At 25.9% G+C, this 26,148-nt stretch overlaps 1 protein-coding gene across 1 annotated transcript in view; it reads right to left on the bottom strand.

Annotated features, from left to right (window-relative positions):
- The window catches only part of kst (spectrin beta chain, non-erythrocytic 5 kst), a 96,169-nt gene that overhangs the window by 63,593 nt on the left and 6,428 nt on the right, over positions 1-26,148 (bottom strand). The window contains 12 exon segments of the mRNA XM_067262933.1: positions 2,374-2,582; positions 3,505-3,643; positions 5,715-5,797; positions 8,642-8,773; positions 8,859-9,084; positions 9,194-9,381; positions 14,706-14,818; positions 15,771-15,967; positions 17,482-17,558; positions 17,681-17,797; positions 17,893-18,060; positions 24,341-24,487. Of these exon segments, the coding sequence (XP_067119034.1) occupies positions 2,374-2,582; positions 3,505-3,643; positions 5,715-5,797; positions 8,642-8,773; positions 8,859-9,084; positions 9,194-9,381; positions 14,706-14,818; positions 15,771-15,967; positions 17,482-17,558; positions 17,681-17,797; positions 17,893-18,060; positions 24,341-24,463 (1,772 nt within the window). The 5' untranslated portion in view covers positions 24,464-24,487.

The following is a 26,148-nucleotide window of genomic DNA, read 5'->3' as shown; positions in this document are numbered from 1 at the left end:
TAAGACGCACCTGAATTTTGGAGGCAATTTTTTGAAGAAAAAAGTGCATCTTATATTCCGTAAAATACGGTATTGCTTTGGAACCACCATATGATTTATGCATATCCTTGTTTTTGAACAAATTAATTTATTTTACTATAAACACACACAGTAGAACTAATGAACCATATGTATATACTCATGCAATGCCAGAAAGATTTCTTTTGCACCTGAATAAATGTTAAAGTGAACATCCTGTACAACGGTATACAGTAAATTCCCACTAACTTGAACTAACAGGAGGTAAAGGTTGTCCATGTTTACAAAAGTCTGAGTCAGCATGATGTTTTCTCGAATGATGTGGAAAACAAACAGGTACAGTATAGTAATTTATTATGATCAACTCCATACAAAAATTTTGCTAACCTTTAGTAGGTTATATCCTACTAAAAGTTATAACTTTTAGTAGGATATAACCTACTAATTACCTACCTACTATACAGGATATAATAAATTACTACAAGAAATAAACTCAAAAAATTTCATGACAATACACTATACAGCAATGTACAGTCTTTAGTAACTTACTGACTGTGGTAATATAATGCATGGTATCACAAAGACTTCTGGATATTAAAAGCATTTGTTAAAAAAGTTATAATTACTTGTTAATTATCATTTTTATATTGTCAAAAAATTTTAAATAACTGAAACTTTTCAAAATAATTTATCCAAGTTATGCGAAATCTGAATTGGTGGGTCCGAGTTGGCAGGTTTTACCGTATAAAAATATTGAAATTAAATATTTACATTAATTGAAAAAATATATATATATATATATATTTAATTAAAATATTTTAAGCATAAATATGCAAGTTAGAAGTCAAATTTATTTAATAAAAAAATATTATTTATACGTTACACAAATAGAATTTTTTGTTATTACATTTTCTAAATGCTGGTGTGAAGTGCACTATATGTTCATTGTTATTACATGTTAATCAGATAGAGTCCTTCAGACAAGAGCGTGATAATTGCAATATTAAAATTACAAAGTGATAAAATCATTGAAAAAAAAAGATACCGATATGTAAGTTAAACAATGCATAATAATAAAAAATTATAATTGCCAATACACAATACTAGTTAAACAAGTCATACAAGATCATGCAAGATGATGTATCATAAAATTTAAATTTCATATGTAATATAGTTACTTTTTTATATCAAGTTGAAACATTTTTTTAAATTGATACTTTTAAATAATCTTTATCATTAATCTATGTAACATTATACCCATGTAGTTAATTATAAAATATTAACAGAATTAGAGACTGTTCAAGCTGATTTTAATAAAATTTGAATATCTCTAGGTTAACAAATATATATATATAGCATATATTATTTACTTTATTGAATTTATGGAATATATATTTATGATATTTGTTATTTGTTAATTTATAAATTAAGTAAGATATTAATTTTTCACAATAAATTTAAAACTGAGATTAATAGAAAAACTTGTATATTTTGCTATTACTTTGTTTATACCAGGAATGTAATGATATTGATAGCAATGAGTTTTAATAGAAGTAAAAATGAAAAATTTTCTAATAATCTTAAAAATTCTTAATTTACAAAATTTATAAATTAGAGAGAAATTTTAATAATATATTTAAAATTTCAAAAATATTCTGCATCCAATAAAAAAATTTTTTATTTTCAATATTTTTAATTAGTTATTCTCAAGACAGAATACCTAAATTCTGCCCTAAACTTGCATAGAGTCAGCAATATGTAGATAGGATATATTTATAGTTCATATATATGTTTCATTTAAATAATGGATTTAGAAGAGAATAGATTTTTATTATAAATTAATTTCTAGTTGATGACAATGACTTAGTCCCCTTCTTACTGGCAATTATAATACTAAATTATATATATATACAATTAAAATAATTAAATCATTACAATAAGCACAAAAGATTTTATGAATAATAATATATATTATTATTATTTTTTTTGTTTTATTTTCTTTTCACCTGTTTAGAACAAAATAATATAATAAAAATAAAAAAATTTTATTTAAAATCTCAGATTTGAAATTAGGGTGCAGACGCGAGCGAGCGAGAAGAGGCAATATCAAAACCTGTCAGATATGTTTGAAAACCAGAAATTCGCTCTTGCCAGTGATATTTCTCGCTTCTCGCTTGTGCATGTTTTCCTTTGCGAGAACTATATCACTCGCAACCTCTCGCTCGCTACTAAATTTGCATCTGCATAGTCACACCCTTAAGTATTAAAAAATATAATAATTGTTTAAATTTTGTTATTACAATAAATATTATAGAGATATAAATTTAAAAAATCATAAAATATATGTAAACTTACTTATTATATTCGTCATTTAATTTTTCGAGTCTTTTTTGTAAAACTGGAGCTTCCTTATGACCTTCGTGGACAAATTTTTGAGCCTGTTTATTTAACTTATTTATTGTATCTCCCTGAGATATGATTTGTGCCTCCACTAGACTATGTTTCTGTAATAAATCTTCAACGGATAACAAATGACGTCCATAGTCGTCAGAATAAAAACCACCCTAATAATAAAAGACATCCAATTAATTTTAATTTTTCATTCTGTAAATATTTTGTTTAACGATTGCACTAAAAGTATCAATTACATATTTATAAGTTCATTATTCCTTATTCGTATAGCCTCTAGTCCTTTTTTCTTTTTAGGATTTTATTCTTTTATAGCTATGTATTTTTTCAACTATTAATCTGGACTTATACCATATGGTATGATAAGTCCAGATTAATATCTGATTTCAGTTATTATTAACTGAAATGATCCAATAAAAATTTACAATAGAAGAAGCATTAAATAGATAAGTTATATCTAATATACATTTCGTCAGTTGGCGATCAAAATCTCGTATGAGTCAAAACCACATTTTTGCGTTAATGTGTTATAATAAATGCATAGATTGAAAAAGTAAATACTATATATGTTCTGTTTTTGAGAGTTAACATTCTTAGGGATGTATTATTGAAGAATAAATAAATAAATATATCTAAAAAAGTTAACCTTTATAAGTTCTGTTTAACAAAATCTAATTATAAACAATATCAAAAAATAAATAAGATTGCTGGATATTATAAATTTTTGTTTAATGAGTAGTTTATTAACTTGAAAAATTTGATTATAAAATAGCTAATTTGTCATACATTATTAATTTTAATAATTAGATAATTTTTCATTCAAGTTAACCATAAAATATGTAATTTAACCATCAAATTATTTATTAAAATTTGATAAAAACTAATCTATTCTATACTGAATCAAAAGATTTAGTATTTATAATTTTATAGGAGTTTATAAATTCAAACAACTTATTAAAACGTAGAAAAAGAAATTATAAATTACATTAATCTTACTTAAAAACTAATATTACATAAGTTTTTGATTTATCATCTATTAAAATTTAAATTTATAAAAAAGTTAATAAATCTATATACCTCAGTTGATCTGATTTCTGCAGTAATAGTATCAATTTCTCTTAACATGCTCATCAAATTACTAAAGTTAGTCAACGTTATACGATGTTTCTTAAGTAACTCCAATAAATAATTCCATCGTTCCATTATTTCTTGTTCTCTGTAAATATGATCTTGTAAAATCACTTTAAAATCATATAATAAATCATTTTTTATTTAATTATCAAGTGATTCAAAAGTTCCAAGACACTGAAAGCACTTTTGTGAAAAAGATCTGTAGCACTGGTAAAATTGCTGTGAATGCAAATGAGCTGGTATTTGCACCATTATCAAAGCACATACTATCATTTTATAGAGCTGTCGAGTTCATTCCTTTGGTGAATTTTGTTTCCCACAACAAAAAATGACTGATGAAAAACTCATCGTTCAAGGCACATTGCATCATTACTACAGACAAGGGTTCAGTGCAAGAGCAGCAGCAGAGAAAATTTGTGAAATTGAAAGTCCAGACCTGATGAACAAGACAACTGCAGCTGAATGGTTCTGGAAACACCAGCCTCATAGACAAGACTTGGTCTAGATGACTATTGGTGGAATTTGGGAAGTCCAGTACATCAGAAATGTGTTCCTAATGGCCGGGCTGTGTACAGCAACCTCTATGCTGAGCAACTGGAAAGAGCGCTTGAAGTCCTGCACACTCACTATCCAGCATTGCTTAATCAAAAGCATACACTGCTGAAGCACGATAATGCTCTGGCACACCATTCCAGAGTGGTCTAAGAAAAATTAAAGGAGCTGAAGAAGATCAAAATTTTGCCTTCCCCAGCATACGGCCTTGACCTTGCTCCATCAGATTTTCACCTCTTCCAATCATTGGCATATTTTCTGTGAAGACGTTCCTTCAATACAGTGTATGATATTGAAAACAGGGTTCATGAATTTTGGCATCGAAACCAGTCAAGTGGTATTGCCAAGGTATACACCAATTTGCAGAGATAGGTCAAGACCATAGTTAACAATTGCCTTTATTTTGAGGAATGACTGTCTTTCTGTTTTAATATCAATAAAATTTTGTATCTTGTGTCTGTGTCCAGGAACTTTTGAATCAACCTGATAATATAAGGATTTTCTTTTGTCTTTTCTACAATTAACAAATTTTATGTAATTCAGGATAAATATATTTTAATTTGAAAAACATCAAGTAAGTAAGATACTGTAACATAATTTAAGTGTAAATTCTACTATTTGGTCATTAAAATTTTAAAAAAATTAGGACTTATTAATGAGTAACACATAACACATAAGCAGAGATAGAGCCCATTCCTTGGGGAACACAAAAGATCAGAGGGACAAAGATTACGATCAATGATCCTAGAATTCATTAATTATTTATTATTTATATATCTGTAAATAATATATGGATAACGGCTCAAAATTCAATAATTTTTCCAGTCAATTTTGGAAGACAATACTCCTCCATGTCTCTTGTATAATACTGCTAATGATGTAATATCAGCACTCAATGAGCCTAAAATACACATATGCAATAAAGTTAACTAGCTTAAATGAAAGATGAGGAATGATATTCCAATTCGAATAGTCCATTAGATTTATCACCATGAGGAGTTTGGGGTTTTAAAGTCTATTTACTATATCATACAATCATCTCATCACATAACGAAAATAAGTATAATAGGTGCAGCCATTACAAATAAGCTTTGTCAGCTATACCTTTGTCCATCAATGTGAATAATTTATATACAGTAGAGCATCGATTATCCGACCACCGATTAACCAACTTATCGGTTAACTGACCGCATTCTAGTCGGCAAATTCAAATGTCCGCTAGTGATGTGGCGCTACAATATTTGGTTATGTCTTGGCTACTTTAATATTATTTTTGTTCAATTTTTGCATGTTTTAGCTGGCAGCACTGGCTCGACCATGAAAGGGAGGCTAGTATTTAAACCAGGCCTAATAAACTATACTAATAATGTATTTTTTCATACTTTTCGATTATCCGAATTTTCAGTTATCCGACCAACCCCAGTCCCCAATTAAGTCGGATAATCAATGCTCTACTATAATTGATATTAACATTTTCTTCTCTTAGAAGTGAATGTAAATTTCTATATACAAATTCTCTAAATAGATTAATAAGAAAGTTGATATATTACAGTTTCAATATTAAATATAAATAGTAAATTTATAATGTTAAAATTTTTAGTTACCTTTTCTTGATTCTTTCTTTACTATGATAATTTTCTCTTACTAACTCATCAGCCATTATTGCTAAATTCTTAAACCGTTCTTCCTATCAAAAAGAAATTTGAATATATTATGATATAATATTAGGAAAGAAACAAAATTATTGTTGTTCTTTTTAATAATCATTTAACTTATTCAATGCATCAAAATGAATACGATGAAAAATTTTTACAATATATTAATATTTTATGAATTAGATTAATTAGTATATTATTTTACAAAATAAATGGAATATTAATCTAGGTTCACATTAGTATATGAACTGCTACAAAGTAGATACAAACTGCCATTTCATTTCCTCTCAGCAACTGTTTGACCAAAAAGTTTGTTAAAAATTGAAAATATCTGAACTTTTGACAAACTTCAGTTCATTTAATCAATCATCTTTTCACAAATAATATTCCAAATCTTTTTAACCAATCAACTTTCAAGTCAGTTTATATTACGTACTATGATGTAAACAACATTTTTTATTCATAATTGTAACAAAAAACCTTTTTATTATTGATTTGTAGAAAGTGCTATCTAGATGCCTGACTAACAGGTATAGATGTTGATTTAATTGGATGTGGTTTAAAGGAATATTTGTATCGTTAAAGAAGTTTGAAAATACAGAAACTGTAAGAATTTTATTATTTTGTCGGGGAAATAATGTGTATACTTTTAATTTTTAGTCATAATTGTAACAAAAACCTTTTTAATTTGTTAACTTGTAGAAAGTGCTATTTAGATGCCTGCTGAGGAGGGACAAACGAGTCCGAAACACAAGCTTAAAGTGTATGTGTACAGGTTAACTAAATAAAAATATTATTTCTGATCAGTAAGACTTTGTATCTGCATCCATAATATTCCAGTATAATAAGTCCTGTTAATTGATAAATGTACTAGTATACAAAGATAAATTTCAGCTATTACAAAGGACACAAAGGCATAATAATTGAACATTTCACTTTGATTAGTGATAGTTTTGTTCTTTGATTGGATTCACAAGACAATGGAAACCTAGCTTTAGGTTTTTTTGTAAATTAATCATCACAGATTTATTTCAATAAATAACAGTTTTAAGACTATTAATAATCTATTAGGTTCATCTTTGATTCAAACATCTTTGAACAAAATTTTTATTCAGAAATAAGAAAAAATTAAACTATTATTTATGAATTATAAAAGAAAATAAAATTATTCATTTCAAGGAAATTATGAATGTATACTTTACAAATAATTATATTTTCAAATATGTTATTTTTATATAAACAGTCTTATTTCTTCTTATCGGTGATAAAGTACTCAGAGTTACCAAGTTGGACAATTTTCCTATCACATCAAAAAAAAGTGATTGCATTAACCTGTTAATACATATTATTATTAAAACATGGAAATAAATATTTACTTTTTTAAAGAAATCAATAAATTGATTCAACTGAAGTAACTTTTATAAATCAAATAATATGGCCTGATTCTTATCATGCACACAATATGGCTAATTAATTATTAGTGAGGTTGAGGCCAAAGTTTTAAATGTGAAAACATGTACGTCAGGCATTTGGCACCACTTTCCTGTAAGCTTAGAAGTTTGACAATGGCGTTTGGAATGTCGAGCATGATTCCACTGACTTTCCAAATGCCATTGTCAAACTTCTAGGCTTACAGGAAAGCGGTGCCAAACACCCGACGTACATGTTTTCGCGTTTAAAACTTCGGCCTCAATCTCTCTATTAAAAATAATAAGTAATTTGGATTATACTTACTATCTTAATAATTTACCCATATTATACCCAACAAGAGTTCAGTTACAATATGGCTATATCATTTAATCCAAATGAATTGTCTGTATCATCTAATTATTAACATATATTGGGTTTGATTTTATATGCAACTCATGTATCTAAATAGTGAAAAGAAATTAGCTATTAGGATATATATTAGTGTATATATCATAACTTAAACATAAATATTTTGAGTGTTCCTTCTCTTAACATGGAAAACATTTATTAGGGAGCCATTTGTTTGAAAAAGTTTGTCAAAAAATTGCATTGTTAATTGTAAAATAATTTCTTTATTGTAATTATTTTAAAAGAAATGCAATCTTTACACATTGTCTTATTAGTTCAAGAAATAAACTCTTGTACATCATACTCCATAATGTGCAAACAAACTGAAATCCATCATTAAATACTATTTGAAGAAAAAGAACCACCATTTATAAAATGAAATATTTACAGAAAATAAATTCACACCTTAGAAATAAAATTAAATGCATTTCATGACAAATGTTTATCTAATATACTGTCAAAAAAGTAATGTACTATAATAAAATGAATAAAATGTTGACTTTAACACTGCAAGACAGAGTACACTACCTTTTAACATTATATTAGAGATGTTAGAAATCGACTCCAACAAAAAGTTTTCACTAATACTTTTAACTGGAGTTGATTTCTAGTGTGAATTTATTTTCTGAGATTCCCAGTTTCTGTATTTTATTACATTGAGATATTTACATAGATAATAACATGCATAACAGTAAATAGTTAAGATTTTCTAGATTCTTAAATATGTTTGTCTTTATCCATTATATCATCAACTGCCATAAATAATCAGGCTATAAACGATTAAAGATTATAAATAAATTTGGCACTTGAGGTAGGCCTAATGCCTACCTCAAGTGCCAAATGGATTATTATTATTGGGTTTGATCACAATGGATTAATATTATCGGGTTTGATGAGTGTTTATTTGTATGTTTGTCTTTCAGATAAAATTTTAATTTAAATCATATTAAATTTTGAATATTTGCTGATAAATTTATAACTATTGTAAATTGTGTTAAACATAATAAATATTTATGTAAATAATTCTCATTTTATTGTAACTTAAATTATTTTCTTACTCTAGCTAAAATGTCTGCACTAATTGCTTCGTGTTTCTTCATCGTTGCTTCAACCTGTGTTAGATTACTGCCGTATCGAGGATCTGACAACACCTGAATCATCTCTTTTAAGTATCCTTCTCTTAGGAAACTCTAAAATCAATAATGAATGTTTAATTAATTATTAATACATAATATAATATTTAGATTTATTAGATGAATTTTAAGAAATATTAACCTTTCTTTCAAATCTGTATGCTAAATTTTCTAGTTTTTCATGTCGAAGAAGTTCTTCTCTAAGAGCTACTTCACGTCTATGTTCTGCCTTCTCTAATTCATCCCATGCCTTTTCAATATCGTGAACAAGCTTTCCTTCTGGAGGAACATAAAGTGGTTGCCCTAGAGCTTTCATTTTTGTTTGAATTGAGAATAGTAATGCTTCTATTTCACTGCGTTCTTTATATCTAAAAAAGAATAAATTAATACCTTAGATAAAACTGCAACATGATGTTTTTAAATAAGAATTTATATTTAAAATGTTATAACAAAATAGTAAATTATTTAAATACTAACTTAGGTGGTTTTTCTATTGTTCTATATTCTTTAAATTTCAATAATTCTCTTTGAATTCCTTCAAGTGAATTTGGAAAATTACGATTATCAAGCTCATGAATTTTTAATTTGATCCAATCCAATAAATTGCTTGAGAAATGCTCGTAATTATTTTTAAGCCTGTCAGTCTCCATCATTTGTCCTACAATCTATTAAATAAGAATAATTAAATTGTTAAATACATTTTCATTAAATAATAAATAATACTTAATAGACATGAAAAACTTTTAGACTTGCTTTTTATCAAGTATTAATTTTATTAGTAATTTTTAAATTATTTAATTCATATGGCTTTAAATTATCATTGTATGTTTTTAAATTTTTACTCAATTATTTCGGTATTGATAATTAAAAGACTTAGTGGAGAAACATATCCTACATTAGAAAGTTTCAAGAAAAAGGATTTGTGTTTCAATTCACCAATACTTTAATATTCAACATTTTTGCCAATCTGAAACCATGTCGCTATACGTTTTTGTTGTGTAAGCACTATAAAGTGAAATTAATCAAACACTAGGCATCCTTTCACCCTTTTATTTGTTTATTTAGTTGACTAAATAATAACTAAATAAACAAATAAAGGGATGAAAGGATGTCTAATGTTCAATTAATTGCACTTTACAGTATTTATGCAACAAAAAAATTTGACATTTTATTAATGTGGGTGTACAACTTGTGGAGCATGCAACTGAACCATGAAAGTTTCTTAAAAGATGGATCAATGATTCACAAATCCAAATTTATTAACTCGTTTTTCGTAGTTTTGCCAGATACAATACTTTTCCGTCAAGCTCCTCAATTTAGTATTTACTTTTATTTTTCAGAATTTTAATTTTAAGTACCCCAAAAATTATTTTCTAGTAGGATTAATAAAAATAATGAATGCATATTTTTTCCAAAATGCTAAATAATGTCATTCATTTTCGTATTTTAATATATTACTTCTGTATTTAAGATCAGAGACAAATAGACTTTGCATGCAAATATATAATTTTTATTTTAGGATTTGAGAAATATATTATGTGAGTTTAAATATTAAATGACTCATAGAACTGTTTTCAAAAATAATAATTATTAATTATCAAAATTATAAAGCTGGGAGCAAGTTTTTTATTTTAAGGAATAATTTTAATTATATATCATTTGTATTAATTATAAGACTGTTATGAGTGGTATAAATATTAAATTACTAAGTATGTAAATTAAAAATTATACCATATCTTTAAAACATTTAATCTCATTAATAATGGAATTGTAGATAAAAATTTTAGTTTAAATTAAAAACTTTATGTATTATTTACCTGTAATTCTACAGTTTTTTCATGTATTGTTTATAATAAAATTATCATTATTCTTTAGTCATAACCCATAATAAACTATTCAACATTAGTGAGAGATCAGAATGACATCCTATCTCTACATGGATTCAATCCCAAATCCTCTCGTAACGGCGAGAAAATTCTTTATTGTATAATCACACGACTAACTGCATTAATTAATAATTTCCAATTTAATTATTTTAATTTCATAGTAACATATACAATGAAAGGATTCAGTTGTAGAAGCAAACTTAGCCTTAATATTGCCTGATAAAACTAAAATATAAAATGATCTGCCAGATTTTTTATGTTAAAACTATGCTATTACATTTATAAAACTAGCTGTTTTAAAAACAAAAAGGAACTTCAAGGAACTTTTACATATATATATTTTTTTAATAATTTTAATTATTTAATATTATTATATTTAAGATATATTCTATCATATATTTTTTATGAAAAATTATATAATAGAATTTAAAATAACAATCTTCAGACACTACATTATTTTGAAGTAAAATTATTGAAAAATTTTAAATTTCTTCTATGACATGCTTTCGTTAATTTTTAATATCATTTTCAGGCTAATAACATCAAATAACATGTTTATCAAATGTAAAGCAAATATATATTTATATATTGAAACTTTTTATGATATTCAAATATTGTTTACATAGCATTTTGAATTTCTTTATTAATATACCTACTTTAAGTGACCACATTAACATTAAAAAGATCAACTGAATATAGTTATCTGACAGCATAATTGTCAATTAATTTGAAGCAAAATTTTTCAATAATTTTCCTTTCAATTAATTAGCAACGCATAAGTTAAAGATAGTTATCTTAATTCTATTAATGTAACTAACTTTGTTAAGGTATATAATTTTTGATTATTTAAAGATGTCATCTCTGTTATAAATTACAAGAACAAAGAAAAGCTTCATAACAGATAAGGTGTCAAATAAAATGTGGATAGAAATTTCAAAATTTATGCTAAATTCCAGAATTACTATTTATTTCAATTTGAATTATACTGAATATAATAAATTTATAGACTAATCTAATGAGTTTTGCATATAATTCACAAAAGATCAATTTTGTTACAATATTTATATAAACAGTTAATAGGTTCATTATAAGAATCTATTTGTATAAAATGATAAAATTAAAGATATTCAGAAGTAAACTTTTATATTATAGTCAACCAATTGAGATGACTACACTAAAGATAATGACAATGTGATGGCTGCATACAGTACCTAGGACAATAGGGTCGAACGAACAAAAACAGGCTTGCCCGAAGCAAAAATACAGCAGTTTAAAGATATCGTCGGGACATATCTGGCAATTGGCCAGATTTTAAAATCAATTTGACATTTTGAAAGATTAAGTGCATTATAAAACCAACTGAATTATTAAAAAACTTATAAAAACTGTTTTTGTTTCTGCTAAATGTTTCTGTACTTTCTTTATCCTTTGATTTAATTCCATTAGCATAATTCGACATTGTTAGAATAATATAATTAGGTTACATAAACAGAATAATTTATCCAATTGAAAGTAAATTTAACTTTAGCAATTATTATAATATATATGAATGTTGAAAATTGATATTGTGTTATACATTCGACATTTATAAACCTTTATGCATTAAAAATATTTCTCACACGCTTTGCATAACAATCTAATTTATCAATAATAGTTACGCATGAAATACAAAGAACTTTTAATTACTGAACTTGCATAATTATTATCAATGATTGAGCATTATTCAAGAATGAGAGTAATAAATATGTTTTATAATGTAAAATGAACAAATTGAGGAGAATACAGTAACAAATTTCTTTGTAAAAAAAATCATTGTTTCAATCAAGACAATATATTCCAATTCTTCTATACATCATAAACAATTGAGTTCATACAATTTTCTTTCAAAATAAAAATGTAATACAGTTGCACAAGTGAATAAAAATTGTGAAATATAATTGATGTTTTATCTAACATTCTACTGACTAAAAACTGATTACAGATAATTTATCCATTAATACAAAAATATTATCAAATGTAGCTTATAAAACAGTTAATTTTGCTCTAAAAATAAATTATGAAATATTTTATAGTTGTCTTTCACTCAAAAAAATAATATAATTGAAAAATATCAACATCAAATAGTGCAAGTAACCTATAATATGTCGTACAATAACAAAAATATTTTGTCAAATGTAATAAATTATTTTTTATCCTCAAAAATAGTGAATTCATGTCATATTTATGGGATTTGTTGGAATAAAAGCTATGTAATAATTATAGTTTGCATAATTATATCTGTATAATTATATAAAATCAAATCATTTTTTAGTGTTTTTGCTCTATTATAAAAAAACTAACAAAATTATCTTTTCTTAAATGAAATTTGTATAAAACTATAATATTTGTTCAAAAAAATGCTTCAATGAAAAATTTTAATTTTTTAAATATGATTAAATTTATTTTATTACACAATATCATATAGTTGACTTTTCTTTCAATCTATACTTCATTGCATAACTCTCATGTTAGACATCTTTTTTCAGAATCAAATAGTGAATTGATACAATGATAACATTGTTATTGTTTATATATTTCAAAGATTTATACACTCGTTGACAAAAAGCTATGCACCAAAAAAAAAGGCATTGGAATTGAATGAAACTTTATTAGTGTAAACATAATGTCAATGGTAAAAGTGATTACAATATCATAGCAAAGAGATAATTTGGCTTAAAGATAATATGCTATCCTTCAACAGATTTACCCATAAATGTAACTGCTGCTCCAAATCCCTAAACTCATTGATAATTGAAGCTGGTGTACAATCTTGTTCCACAAATGTTGAATGGGCAAGAAATCTGGAGACGAGCATGCCAATCTGACAACAATTCCTAAGAAACCTAAATGTATGCAACTGGGCATTATCTTGTTGACTATTTGCAGCCCAGCAATGAAAGGCAATACATGAAGATGCATGGTTTTCTGAACATACTACTGCACTGTCAATGTCCCTTGTACCACTACTCCACTACTAGGAATGGCAGATTATAAATACAAGATGATTCCCCAAATCAGCATATCAGCAGTGTTAGTCAATAATAAAAGTGGGATTAAAGCATTCACCAGTGGTCCTCCACATACTAATATGGTTTCTGTTCCCAAACAGAGCTAGGATTTGTCTCTAAATATGATACAGTGCCAGTCTATAGAGTCCATGCTTCTCTGTCATAGCACCATTCCAAAGCCAACACTTTTGGGATGCTAATGGTAGGACATTGCAATTACTGTGCATGGAAACCTGCCTCTGATAGTTGCCTACCAATTGTATAGGAAGAAAAAATGTTCTATAGTGAGGCTTTCTTGATGGTGGACGAAGCTACTGTTGAATCTTTTAATGCTTACTTCTCCTGGTTGTCTGTCTAGAACATCTAGAGCCTGCCTGCCATGTATGTGTGCCTTCACTTACACACTGTCTCCAATATGTCCTCACAGTCAGATCAGATGTCAGGAAATTTAGCAAAATAGTCATCCTGCTTTCCTCAGCCCAATAATGTGGCCTTTCTCAAACTTTATCAACCATTGTAATGTCTTTGACTGCAGCATACAGGTATGCCTAGCATTCAAAGACCTCCAAACAACAGGTGCAGTGAAAATAGATATCTGAGATATTGCCTAGCATGCAATTAGATTACAATTGCAATTAAAGAGGCATTGTTGTATGCTGAGTTTTGCAGTAATTGTACAATTCTATTTGGGTGCATAACTTTTTTGTCAATGAGTATATATAAGAACAATTCAATTTTATACAATTTAAAATTGTACATTAATACACAAAATAATTTTCTGTATTTAATAAATAGGAAATTTATTCATCCTTAATTTTTTTATAAATTATAAATTGTTCTCAAAGATAATTTTGTACTTTCCTTGTGTTTTCTTTAACATGGCAATTTGTATCAAGTTGGGAAGAGTTTTATCAATACATCACAATTTAGCATTTTGAAAAATATTATAATATTTGCAAGTTTATTTAAATTTATCAATGAAAATAATAGAGAAAAATAGTTAGCAATTTTAATTTATAATATTTGAATTATAAATAAATTCTAAAAATCCCATACATTTGCAATCCTTCTTCCATGCTTCATTTCACTCTTCATTCGAGCAAAAGTATGATAATATGATGCAACGTATGTCATCACAGATTTCTCATCTGGCTTATTAGTATCAATATCTGAAATATATATATTTTAAGATAATTTAATCATATATAATAATAACAAAATAAATTAGTTGCAAAATATTCTATAAAAAATGTGTTTTCTTTCAAAATAAAATTTAATTTATATCTACAAATGATTAAACAAATAATTAAATAATATACCGAAAATGTCTACATTAATAATTTTCAGAAATAAATATTTTTCAGAAACTATGTAACAGATGATTAATAATATAATGTTACAAAATGTAATTAGCATAAAAGAAAAAGATAACGTATACATCTTTTTCTTTTATGCTAATTACATTTCGGCGTTAAGTATAAATAATTTATTTTGCGAGTATTTCCGACAGTATATAACTGTCCTCTTCAGACAGAACCATTCGTAGAGAGCAAAAGAGTTGAATTCAAAAAAAAGAACCCGAACATCAACCACATTTTTTTTAAATTACGTTTTTTCAAATTCAAACATTGATGTTTGGGTTCTTTCAATCATTTATAAAGAACAAATTGTTCTTTATAAATGATTCTGCCTGAAGAAGACAGTTATATACTGTCAAAAGTATTTGCAAAATAAATTATTTTTATGTAATGCTGACAGACAGTGTTATATGTCATCTTTTTATATTAATATTTGGCATGTATAGCTATTTAAAACTTTAATAATTAGCATAAAACAACAGTATTTATTTTAATTAAATTTTTCTTCTACTAAAAGAATTCTACAATTTTAAACAATTTTAAATGGAGTTAGATTGGCAATATCCTCCTCATATACCATAAATAATTTTATTTCCATATCTTAAATATTTAATATATTTTCCATAATATAAAATCATGAAAGAAGATATAATTGATAAACATAATATACATAAAATATATGATAAATAAATTTAATCAAAATATTTAACATAAAATATATATTTTTTAATTATAAATTTAAATGTATATATAATTAATTTACCTTCGGCATCAAGAAGTCGGGGAATTCCCAACTCTTGCTGAGCGACATCAAATGCATTGTTTAGATTTCCCAAGTGATCATATGGATTTAAAGCAGAATAGTTAATTAGATCAGGTCTATGAGAATGTATGAGAGCATTAAATCCTAAACCATTTCTCCAACTAACAGTGAAATCTTGAATATTGACTCCAGGATATCTAAAATATATCAAAGTAATTATAGTATTAGAAAATAAACAATGGAGAAAGACTAGAATTTTATATGTAGAAATAATTATTTGTACTTCATCATAAATAGAAGTAAATACAATAAAACTTTATATAAAAATACTGTTAAATTATATTTTATTGAATGTCTACATAAAAAATTTTTTACTAATTTACAATTTAGAACACTGAAAATTTCTTTATTAAACTATTTTTATAATACAAAGAGATCTTTTACAATTTTATAATAAAAATTTAAATATTCTAATAAATTTCTGATTATTTTACTATCCAAAATTGATTGATTTCGAGAGCATATGAAACATAAAATTTTGACAGATAAAATAAAATAAAATATCATTTATTCCTTAAAATAAAACATTCATTTATCTTACATCTGTCATTTTAAAATATCAATATTTCAAAATGAAGTGTGTGTATATAAATTGAAAATTATTTATTCACCAGAAAGTTTAATTTCATGAATTTATTTAAAACTTTTTGTTGTTATGTATCAATTAATGATACAAAAAATATTTAGAAACCTGATCACTTTTCCCAGTTAATGTTACCTATGGTAGCGAACATGGCAACTCGTCTGTGAAACAGTGGGGATGCACATTCTAACATAACCTAACCTATTCTAATAAATTGGTTGCCAATAATTATTGCCAAAATTATTAGAATAGGTTAGGTTAGGTTGGAACGTGCGTTCCCACTGTTTCAGAGACAAGCCGCCATGTTCGCTATCATAGGTAACATTAACCTTTTTTCCAAATAATACCTAATAATCAAATTTATCTTAAACTCAACTTAAAAAATAATTTCTAAATAGAATAAGATATCTTTTGGCTGAAAAAAAAAGATAAAATGCTTATATATCAATAAACATAAATAATTTGCTATGAATTGAACTATGATTTAAAAGAAAAGATGCATTATTTTAAAAATCAAAAATTCAAGATGATGCTTTCCGATTTTTGTAAACATAATATTTAAAATTTTAATATAGACATTAACTTTTTACAATGCAATTTTTATTAATGAATATAATTTTTCATCAAAATAAATTAAAACTCTTAGATTATCAAATTTTTTTAGATTTTAAATATGAAATTCTAGATTGACGTCTCATTTCCCAATTTCAATGCATATCTTAACCTCAATCTCAAAACTATTTCAATATACTAGTAAACAACTATATTTGATTCTCTAGAATACCAACACAATTATTTAAGAAAGATTGAGATAAGATGATAATGCTTCCATATCTGAGATTCTTTTGTATTTATATATTTAGATATAAAAAATAAACAATCAGGAAGAATACTCTGAATAAAACAAAATTTTTGATATATTTTAAGACAAAAATGCAATTCTTGAAAATGTTATAATTTAATTAAAAAAAAAAAAACTGTAAACTTCTTTATTGTAAAACTGAATTCCTTTTTCATTAAAAGTAAAAACTAAAAATAGAATTGATTTTTTATTAAAATTTATCTTACCCGCTAGTTTTCCTCTGACACCATAACAATAAAGCATCCTTTGCAGATTTTTTTTCACTGCTTTCATCATCTTCATTCTTAAATATAAATAAATTTATAAAGGGAAAAAATATATCAGATATAAAAATTAAAACAAATAATTTTTACTAAAATTATATGAAATAAAATAAAATTTTATAGATTATTCAACATTACTAACTTCATTGATTTCAATATCTTGAATTTGAAACCTAAGAATTATGGTCCATATTAATCCTAGTATCAACCGTGGATTTCCGTCGACAATGTCTTCTGCACCTATACTTTCTAACCGTACCTAATATAATAAAAAAATCATTTTTATTTAAACAAACTGATTTATACATATTAAATATTTGATATTTGTTAAGTATAAATCAATTCTTTTTTAACCTTTGTGTGGAGAAACGCTAAACTTTTATTGACATTTTCAATTTTGTGAAATCTCATTCTTCCATGATTTGGTTTACCAAGTTTTTCTCCAGATATAATTTCTAATAATTTCAATAATTTCTTGCCGTCGGCTAAATCGGTAAATAAATCGTCCACCTCCATCCGAGCCTAAAAAAAGAAACATCACGAATAATTAGTTTGATAATACTATCTCAAGTATTTTAAAATTACTTTAAAATTGTATTTTTTAAAGAGGTTTTCAATGGCCAGCTATTGCCCTATGGATCCAAGATTGAATCCGAGTAGATAACGGGCGCCAGGAATTTTTCTATGAATGAACAGACCCAACATGTCCAGATCTGTTAACCCCATCCCTCACCATCCAGTTGTTACTCCATTGTGGCTTGGCCAAACCCATAATGGACCTGGTAAAAAGGCCTTCTTAGTGCCCACAGGATAGAGTAAAAAATAGTAGTTTGATTAAAAAACTTTTCAACACTAATTCTTATAATTTATACATTTAATAAAAGTTATTAATTGTTTTTTTTAATTTTATTTAAATTAAATTAATTATACAGACACTTTAATTCATAGAATGTAACTCTCTCGACAAGCATGCTCTTTTTCGAGAGCGCTTTTAAAGCGCGTAATAATATAATAAAATGTTCTTTAGATTTAAAGAAATTATAGAAAACTATACGGGTTTAATCAGCAATTTTAAGCGTATTTCAAACAGTAAATATTGCTTATTTAATTATTATTTTAAACATACGATAAGCATTTATCGAAACAAATGAACGAGACATTATTGATGTTTTCTGAAGATATAATTTTTCTGTTTGTTTCATTTACACTGCTAAAAATAAATAAATAAATGAAGATGAGAAATTAACTCTATAAAAAGAACCTCATTAAAAAATTTCTTGGGTATTTATAGTGATGAAACTACAATGGTGAAAAGTAGTTTGGCCAAACCAGGATCCAGAACCAACAGGGGCCCGAGCATGTCAATAAAAAGGTGTACAGCTCATGATCAAAGCAATTGTTTAAATTACAGGTCGAGGGATTTTTTTCAGTCAATAGTTAAAAGTTTTTTTGGGGGATGCGAATCCTGTTCTTTGTAATGGGAGGTGTGGTTTAGAGGGAGGGACCAACATTAGAATTTTGAAGCACGGTCTAAAGCGAAGTTATTCTGTCTCTGATTTTAACTTTTTGTCATTTTCTATTAATTAAAGACTATAAATATAAACTCATATAATTTTAAATTCTAATTTGATATGCATTCGCCTATTTATACGAAAATTTAAATTTGATAAGTAAAAAGATAAAAAGTACGAATTAACTAGCATGCTATTAATCAAATGATTAATGAAACTATATGGATTTTTATTAAAGAGCAATTTCATGTTTCCCATTTGCAGAAGAATATAATACTAAAAATAAAAGTTATAATAGATTTATTATAGATATCATTTTTTGATTTCGGTAAAAATGTTAAGTTTCATTTATATATGTTAAAAAATAGTTAAACAAAAATATGCCAATATATCAGTATTATATAGAAAACAAAACCTCAGGATTACTTTCTCCTTTTATGGTTGTATTTTTTTATAATTCTCACGGAAAAAATATTTAAGAATGCATTGTACATTTAGAAGAAAGACTTCACTGATAGAAGTAATGCATAAAAGTTGTTTGAATTGAGTAAATCAATGACAATTGTGTTTGAAGAGCAGCAGTCAGATTATATGATAAAGTTGAATGATTTAAGAGTGAAATAAGAACAGGTCAATGAGTTTTTGTATGTGGATTATTTCAACACGATAAAAGAATAAATGAAGAAATTGATAAATTGTGAATGCCGAACCAAACATACAAATAAATAAAATTAACAGGTCTGTGCAAGAGGCTTTTGAAAGAAAATGAAAATATTTTCTATTGAAAGTATATTGTAAAACATAATAAAAACAGTATTATAAAGAACATAAAATAATAGTAATTTTGTAATATAATTTAAAAACAACTTATGCAAATATGAAGTTAATTCATATGTTCATTTTAGATATTTATTCTTGTTAAATAATTTGTCTACTTTTTTAAAAAGATGAATAGAAGTTTTGAAAAGTTTAGGATAATAACTATATTTAACAACTATACAAAAATATAAGATGCATACAAAATATGCAAAATACACAAAGATTGGTTAATTAACTTTAATTGTTAAAATGAAAAGCATTTTTCTTTAAAGATTCATGAATATTTAATAATTAAAATCAACTTAAAAAATTATTTTCCATTTTCTAAGATAATTACAACAGAATAAAACTTAATTTACTTTAATTCATATATTTCGTTCTTCTTATTACTGTATTAAAAAAAAATAATTATAACTTTTATCTAAATTTAAAACTATTTTATAAAATATATAATAAAAACAATTTTCAAAGTTCTTCCATGAACTTAATTTTTGTTTATTAAATTAAACCAGTATTCAATCCAGCAAAACAAGTTGGTAAATGTCCTAAATTCTTTAATGTTGTAAGTTTTTATATATTCGTAAGCTTCCATACAACTGATAAATTACATGATATAACAATTCGTGATGATTTTAATAATAAATAGTTTCTATATATAAATATTTCTATTATCATTTACAACATTTATTGAATTTTATAAATAGTATAATATAATAATACATAGAAGTCACGCTATTGTACAACACTTAAGAAGTATTAACCTTAATATTTTTTAATTAAAACCAATACCATATTTTAAAATGATCTTCACAAAAGAAAAACTGTATTTCTTTATTGAAATATATTTAAAAAATAATATTTTGTATATAAATTACAATTTATACAGTACATTTATAAATGATACATTGTATTGCTTTTAAGGTTATTTGTTTTTAATTGCAAAATAATTAAGAAAAAATATCTTTAAATTAAAAAATCATTATAAATACTTGTTTATTTAAGGAACGTAACCAAACAACAACTTTGAAATGAAGACGTTTACATAAATATTTACATATTTAAACATTTTTGAGGTATTTCAAGGTTATTTACATTTTAACATATTTGTAATCCTGTATCCTGTTCAGTTTAGAATTTAAGTTATAAACTATTATTGATTAGGTGTATTATTTCTTGAAAATCTTAAAAAAAGAATAAATATTTATGCCAATTTCTTAATTTTAAGGCCGTTACTTGACTGTACCACTTACAAAAATGTTTCCAATTACATAATGAATAAATTATATTCTTTTTATAGTTATTTTCCTTGATTTTTATTTACTAGTGTTGTAATAATTATCTTTAAATAGTTTGCTTAAAGCGAATTGCTTTGTGAAATTTGAAAAATATAATTAAACCGAAATTACAATTTAACTTCTACGATATTTCATAAACGACGGCATTAAATTATAATTGCGAGTGACCTATCTTTATAGACCTGATTTCTGAATTAATTAACAATTTCTTTTCAATTAAATCTTTCATCATCATTTTTTATATATATAAATATATATTAAAAGTAGATTATGGTTTAATATTTATGTAAAATTGCTTCCAGCAGTATACATATATGGCTAACTAAGAATTAAATTCATTTAGTTGTTAATCAGTTCAACTTTACAACTGTATTATTATATAATATATATAATTATATGATAAAGTAAATAAGGTTTTTTGTAAATTATTATAAAGTATTTTGTATAATTTTAATTATTTTATTAAATAAATACAATTATTCTTGGTGTACGTTGCATTGAAGATGTTAATCTAAATGTGAAGTTGTATTAATTCTTTATTGTTTTAGAATGAAATCAGTGAATGAAATGTATTAATCACTATATATTTAGCTTTTTTTAATGCTTCAGATAATTATCAGCATAACCTATATAAAATTATTAATTATCAAAATAACTAATCAGCTGTATAGAGGAAAAACTAATTTAGTTAATTAGGAAATAATTTTAGAATCGTGGATATTTTTATCAACACTATAACCCGATAAAAATCAACAAAAGAGTTTCGATAAATATAACCACTGCTATTTAAGAAATAATAACGTAAAGTTTAAATACGAATACATTTCGTAAATAATATATTCTAAAGGATAATGATCTTTTCTGCAAAAATAAATATTTAATCGAATATATTTAAAGTATTCTCCTAAAAGCAACAACATTTTATACATGAATTTATTTTTAATTTTAATTGTGGGAACTTTAAAAAGCATTGTAAAATAAGATAAGACGATTACAGATTAACAATACGCATCAAAAAATATTTCTATGCATATTATCTTGCGGTAAACTGTAATTCTACTGATAAAAACAAAGAAAGAAATAAGTTTTGCTTCATCGAATAAATACAGTAAAACAATTTTAACAAACTATCATATATGAAAATATTTCAATTTTTTAATCAAACAAAATATATCAATTATAGAATTATATTTTCTAAATTTTAAAATATATTCTTGCTTTTAAAGAATCTCATTATTAATAAATGAATGTACTGTATAAGATATTATTCAATATATAAAACAACTTCTTTAATTTTTAGTAAGGATTTATGATTGTAAAGTATAAACTTTGCTTGTTATTAATTTATATTTTGTTCAATTTACAATTTATCAATTGAGGTTTGGTATTAATCAGTAGTGCCCGAAGACCTTCCAAAGCCCCTAGGCATAGAAGATTGGATGCCCTTCCAGGTAATTTTACATCATCATAAACTAATAATGTCTAATTGTAGCTATGGTATTTTTTTTTAAATAAAATATAATATACAATTGCAATGGTATAATTATATTTTTCCCAATTTTGGGACCGCCGAGACCCCGGACTCCTAGGCATGTTCCTAGCGGACAATCCGGCACGATCAATTATATATTTTTTAAATATATTAGATATTATTTCAACTATTAAAAGATACATTTATCCTTTTTCATCCCCATTAAAGTAATTACCATATTCCAGGGAGTGGAACAAAATGACTTAATTGACTTTACCATATTTATTTATCCGGTAATTTTATATTACAAGTTAAATATTTTCAGGGATATGAATTTTTGAATGATTTAAATTTATTTTCCTTTCAAACACTAAATGAAGTATAAAATGTTTTCCTTTTTGAAATGCCATTATTTAATGCTTAATGATGCAGAAAAAAATTTATTACATGGTAGAATTTTTTAAATTTAGATATTAGCATTTATTATTATTAAAATATAAAAGAAAACTTTTTCCTTTATTTTTTTATTATTTATACAATATAAAGTTTACTGTTTTAAAAACAGTAAAAGTTTTTTTCCTCCTAAACATAAAAATTTAAATTGCAGAGTAGAATTTATTTACAGCTCATCACGTTGAACTTTATGTAAACTCACGGAGAGAAAAAGAGAGAGACAGACAGACAGACAGGCAAATTACGGAAATGACGTCAACTGCAATTAATCCACGTCTAACGACGCAATTAGGACCATAGAAAATTAAAAAATAAATAAATAAATATTTAACTCGATCCGCTTTTGATCACCGACTGGACAAAATTGTCGAGTCAACTGTTTGAAATTTATAATTAATTATTATATTCCTCACGTCAAAAGGAGGAAATTCCATTGTAGAGGCGTGGAAATTCGTCTACGGTGCGTTTTTGGTCATTACGTTCGTTACGTTGTTGTCGTTACTAGCTTCCTCAAGCCACGAAAATACCAAAGTCACGTCATCAGTAACCAGACCTGTTTCTTCTTACCAACCTTCAACTGACTATTATTCACCTCGCAGGTGTAGTTTGGGGCTCCAAAAACGTCGCGAGACATTTTCTTCCGTTTTATCGTCACCCTCAACCCCCCAAAAATAAATAAAAAAATAAATAAAAATTGAGTTCCGGTGATTATAAATACATTTATTTAATTAAAACAAAGAGTTTACCGCACAGAACGGTGTCTTGTATAGATTCGAATTCGATATAATTCGAATTTGATTTCGAATTATTCGGCAGCATTTGTTTTAGTGCGTAAGAATGGCGAATTTGCGGGTCTATTGATAGGTTACAATTATCGAAGTTCGGGTATATTTTATAAGAGTATCGATAAAAATAAAATATCTATAAATAATGGGTCTATCCGGTCAAACCAGTTGGTAAAAATTTGGCTCAAGTTTTATTGTAAGTAATGTAACTAACCCAAAGCAATAACTAAACAGAAATATCTTTTAATTCCTTGTAGAAAATTTATTAAGTGGATAATTGAACCAAGACGTTTCCTTGGAATTAAAAGTTTCCTGGAGATTAAAGAGATTGGCCAAAAATATCTCGAATTAACTATTGTATTGTTTTTAAAAGTAACCTTAAAGTAATGAATGCGAGCGGCAATATACAAACTAATGGTTACTTAATTTAAATAAATAAATAATTTATAACTTTTATTGAATACAAACCTTTTGAAGGAAGGAATTCATCCATTTTGTGAACGTTTTCTTTTGGATATATAACCTTTCCCTTTGAAGAGCTTCGATCCTCTCGGTTTCGAAATTTATTGCGCTTTGTCTTTGAGATATCATCGCGTAGGATCTGTTAGCATTACTCTGTCAAAAAATTATACATAAAAAATTACATTATATATAAAAATTTACCTCTATGTTTACCTATTTAGAAATTAAACCAGTTCTTAACCGCATCACTTCCAATAATTTTTATATGGTTAACAGAACGTCCGTAGCAATTTTAATTTAAAATATATATACACGAGACTAGTTTTTTTACAGATCTAATCACACTTGAGATTAAAGTAAAACGTCTAAATGTGCTTAATGTACGGATTTTCAATACAATTTTCATTATAATTATCGATCTAGAATGGTGTAAAGGTTTACTTCTGTAGAAAAAAAAAAAAACATATATATATATATGTGTGTGTGTGTATCGATTTTAACAAACTTACCTTATTCGAATACATGGTATAGGTAAGGAAACGGCCATATAACTTAATACTAAAGAACAATAGATAGATGATAAGAGATTATTTACCAACGAAGTGCATAGGTCTCTCTATCTTATCTATTTTCTACTTCAACCGACGACATGTTTACACAATTCAGCGCCATAAATGGTCTCAAACTAAAGAGGGTGTCGGTTAGTACGTCTGAGTGGATACTAGTGAAGATTACTTAAGAAGTTCGTTCTTTACCGCTTTAAAACATTATATAATAATGCCTGTAATAACGAAAGCATCGCAATATTTTGATTTGTAAATTAACCTTTGTTATCTCCATGAAAAAAAAAATTATGGAATGAATTAAGATAAGCGATGAAGATAAAGTAAAAAATTCGTGATATTTTTCTGTAGTAAAATTTAATTTTAACGTATTTCTATATGTGGGATACACAAGTCTATTTATTTTTAAACTTTTCCCATTAAAAACAGTGCAACGATGCGGTTTTGGATGGGCGTTTACAGTCTACGGGTTAATAATTAGTAATTTGCGATAGTTAGTCGAGCAGGAGAGGCGAAACGAAAGGCATTGAATCGATTAAACTTCGAAATAACACGGGATGAACCTAACAAAAATGGCGGTTTTTTTTTCATTTCCTCTCCCCTTTTACTACGTTTATGCAAATTGGTGCGGGTTATAATCGGTTTGCTGATAGGGGGAAAAAGCCAGAAGTAAAACTAAACAGATTTACTTTACTTTTTTTTTATTTTAGATGTTGGAAAGATAAATTAATATTTTTAAAAGTTATCTAAAGTGGTGGTAACAGATTACGGCTGACATTCCTTGATAAGATTTATAAACAATTCGACGGGGTCGAGTCATTACTTTTGAAAATTATGAGGTACGTATGCTGCAATGACAATTGCAATGAATCAAATCTGTACGAAATAATAAAAACAGAACCAACGTTTAGTCTTTTTTTTATGTGCCATAGGGAAAAAACAAGAATTTATGCGGTAATTTAGTGAAAAACAAGGATTTTATGCCTTAATTTAGGGGAAAACAGGGATTTTATGCCTTAATTTAGGGGAAAAAACGGGGATTTTATGCCGTAATTTAGGGGGCTGCAGTAAAGAATACATAAAAATTAAGTTATTTTTATAGGTCGAATGTGGGAAATATTTCAAAATTCCCCCAAAAATAAAAAATGCCAGATTTTATTCGATTTTTTCTTAAATATTAACCAAAATCGAAAACGAAATTAATTACTCGTTGTAACGTCCAAACGTCATTGGGGAATATTCAAATTGCGT

The sequence above is a fragment of the Centruroides vittatus genome, unplaced genomic scaffold, assembly GCF_030686945.1.
Source record: "Centruroides vittatus isolate TY-2023 unplaced genomic scaffold, ASM3068694v2 contig_165, whole genome shotgun sequence".
Classification (NCBI taxonomy): domain Eukaryota; kingdom Metazoa; phylum Arthropoda; class Arachnida; order Scorpiones; family Buthidae; genus Centruroides; species Centruroides vittatus.
The sequence above is the reverse complement of the archived record's forward strand: the minus strand, read 5'-3'. Positions and strand labels throughout refer to the sequence as shown.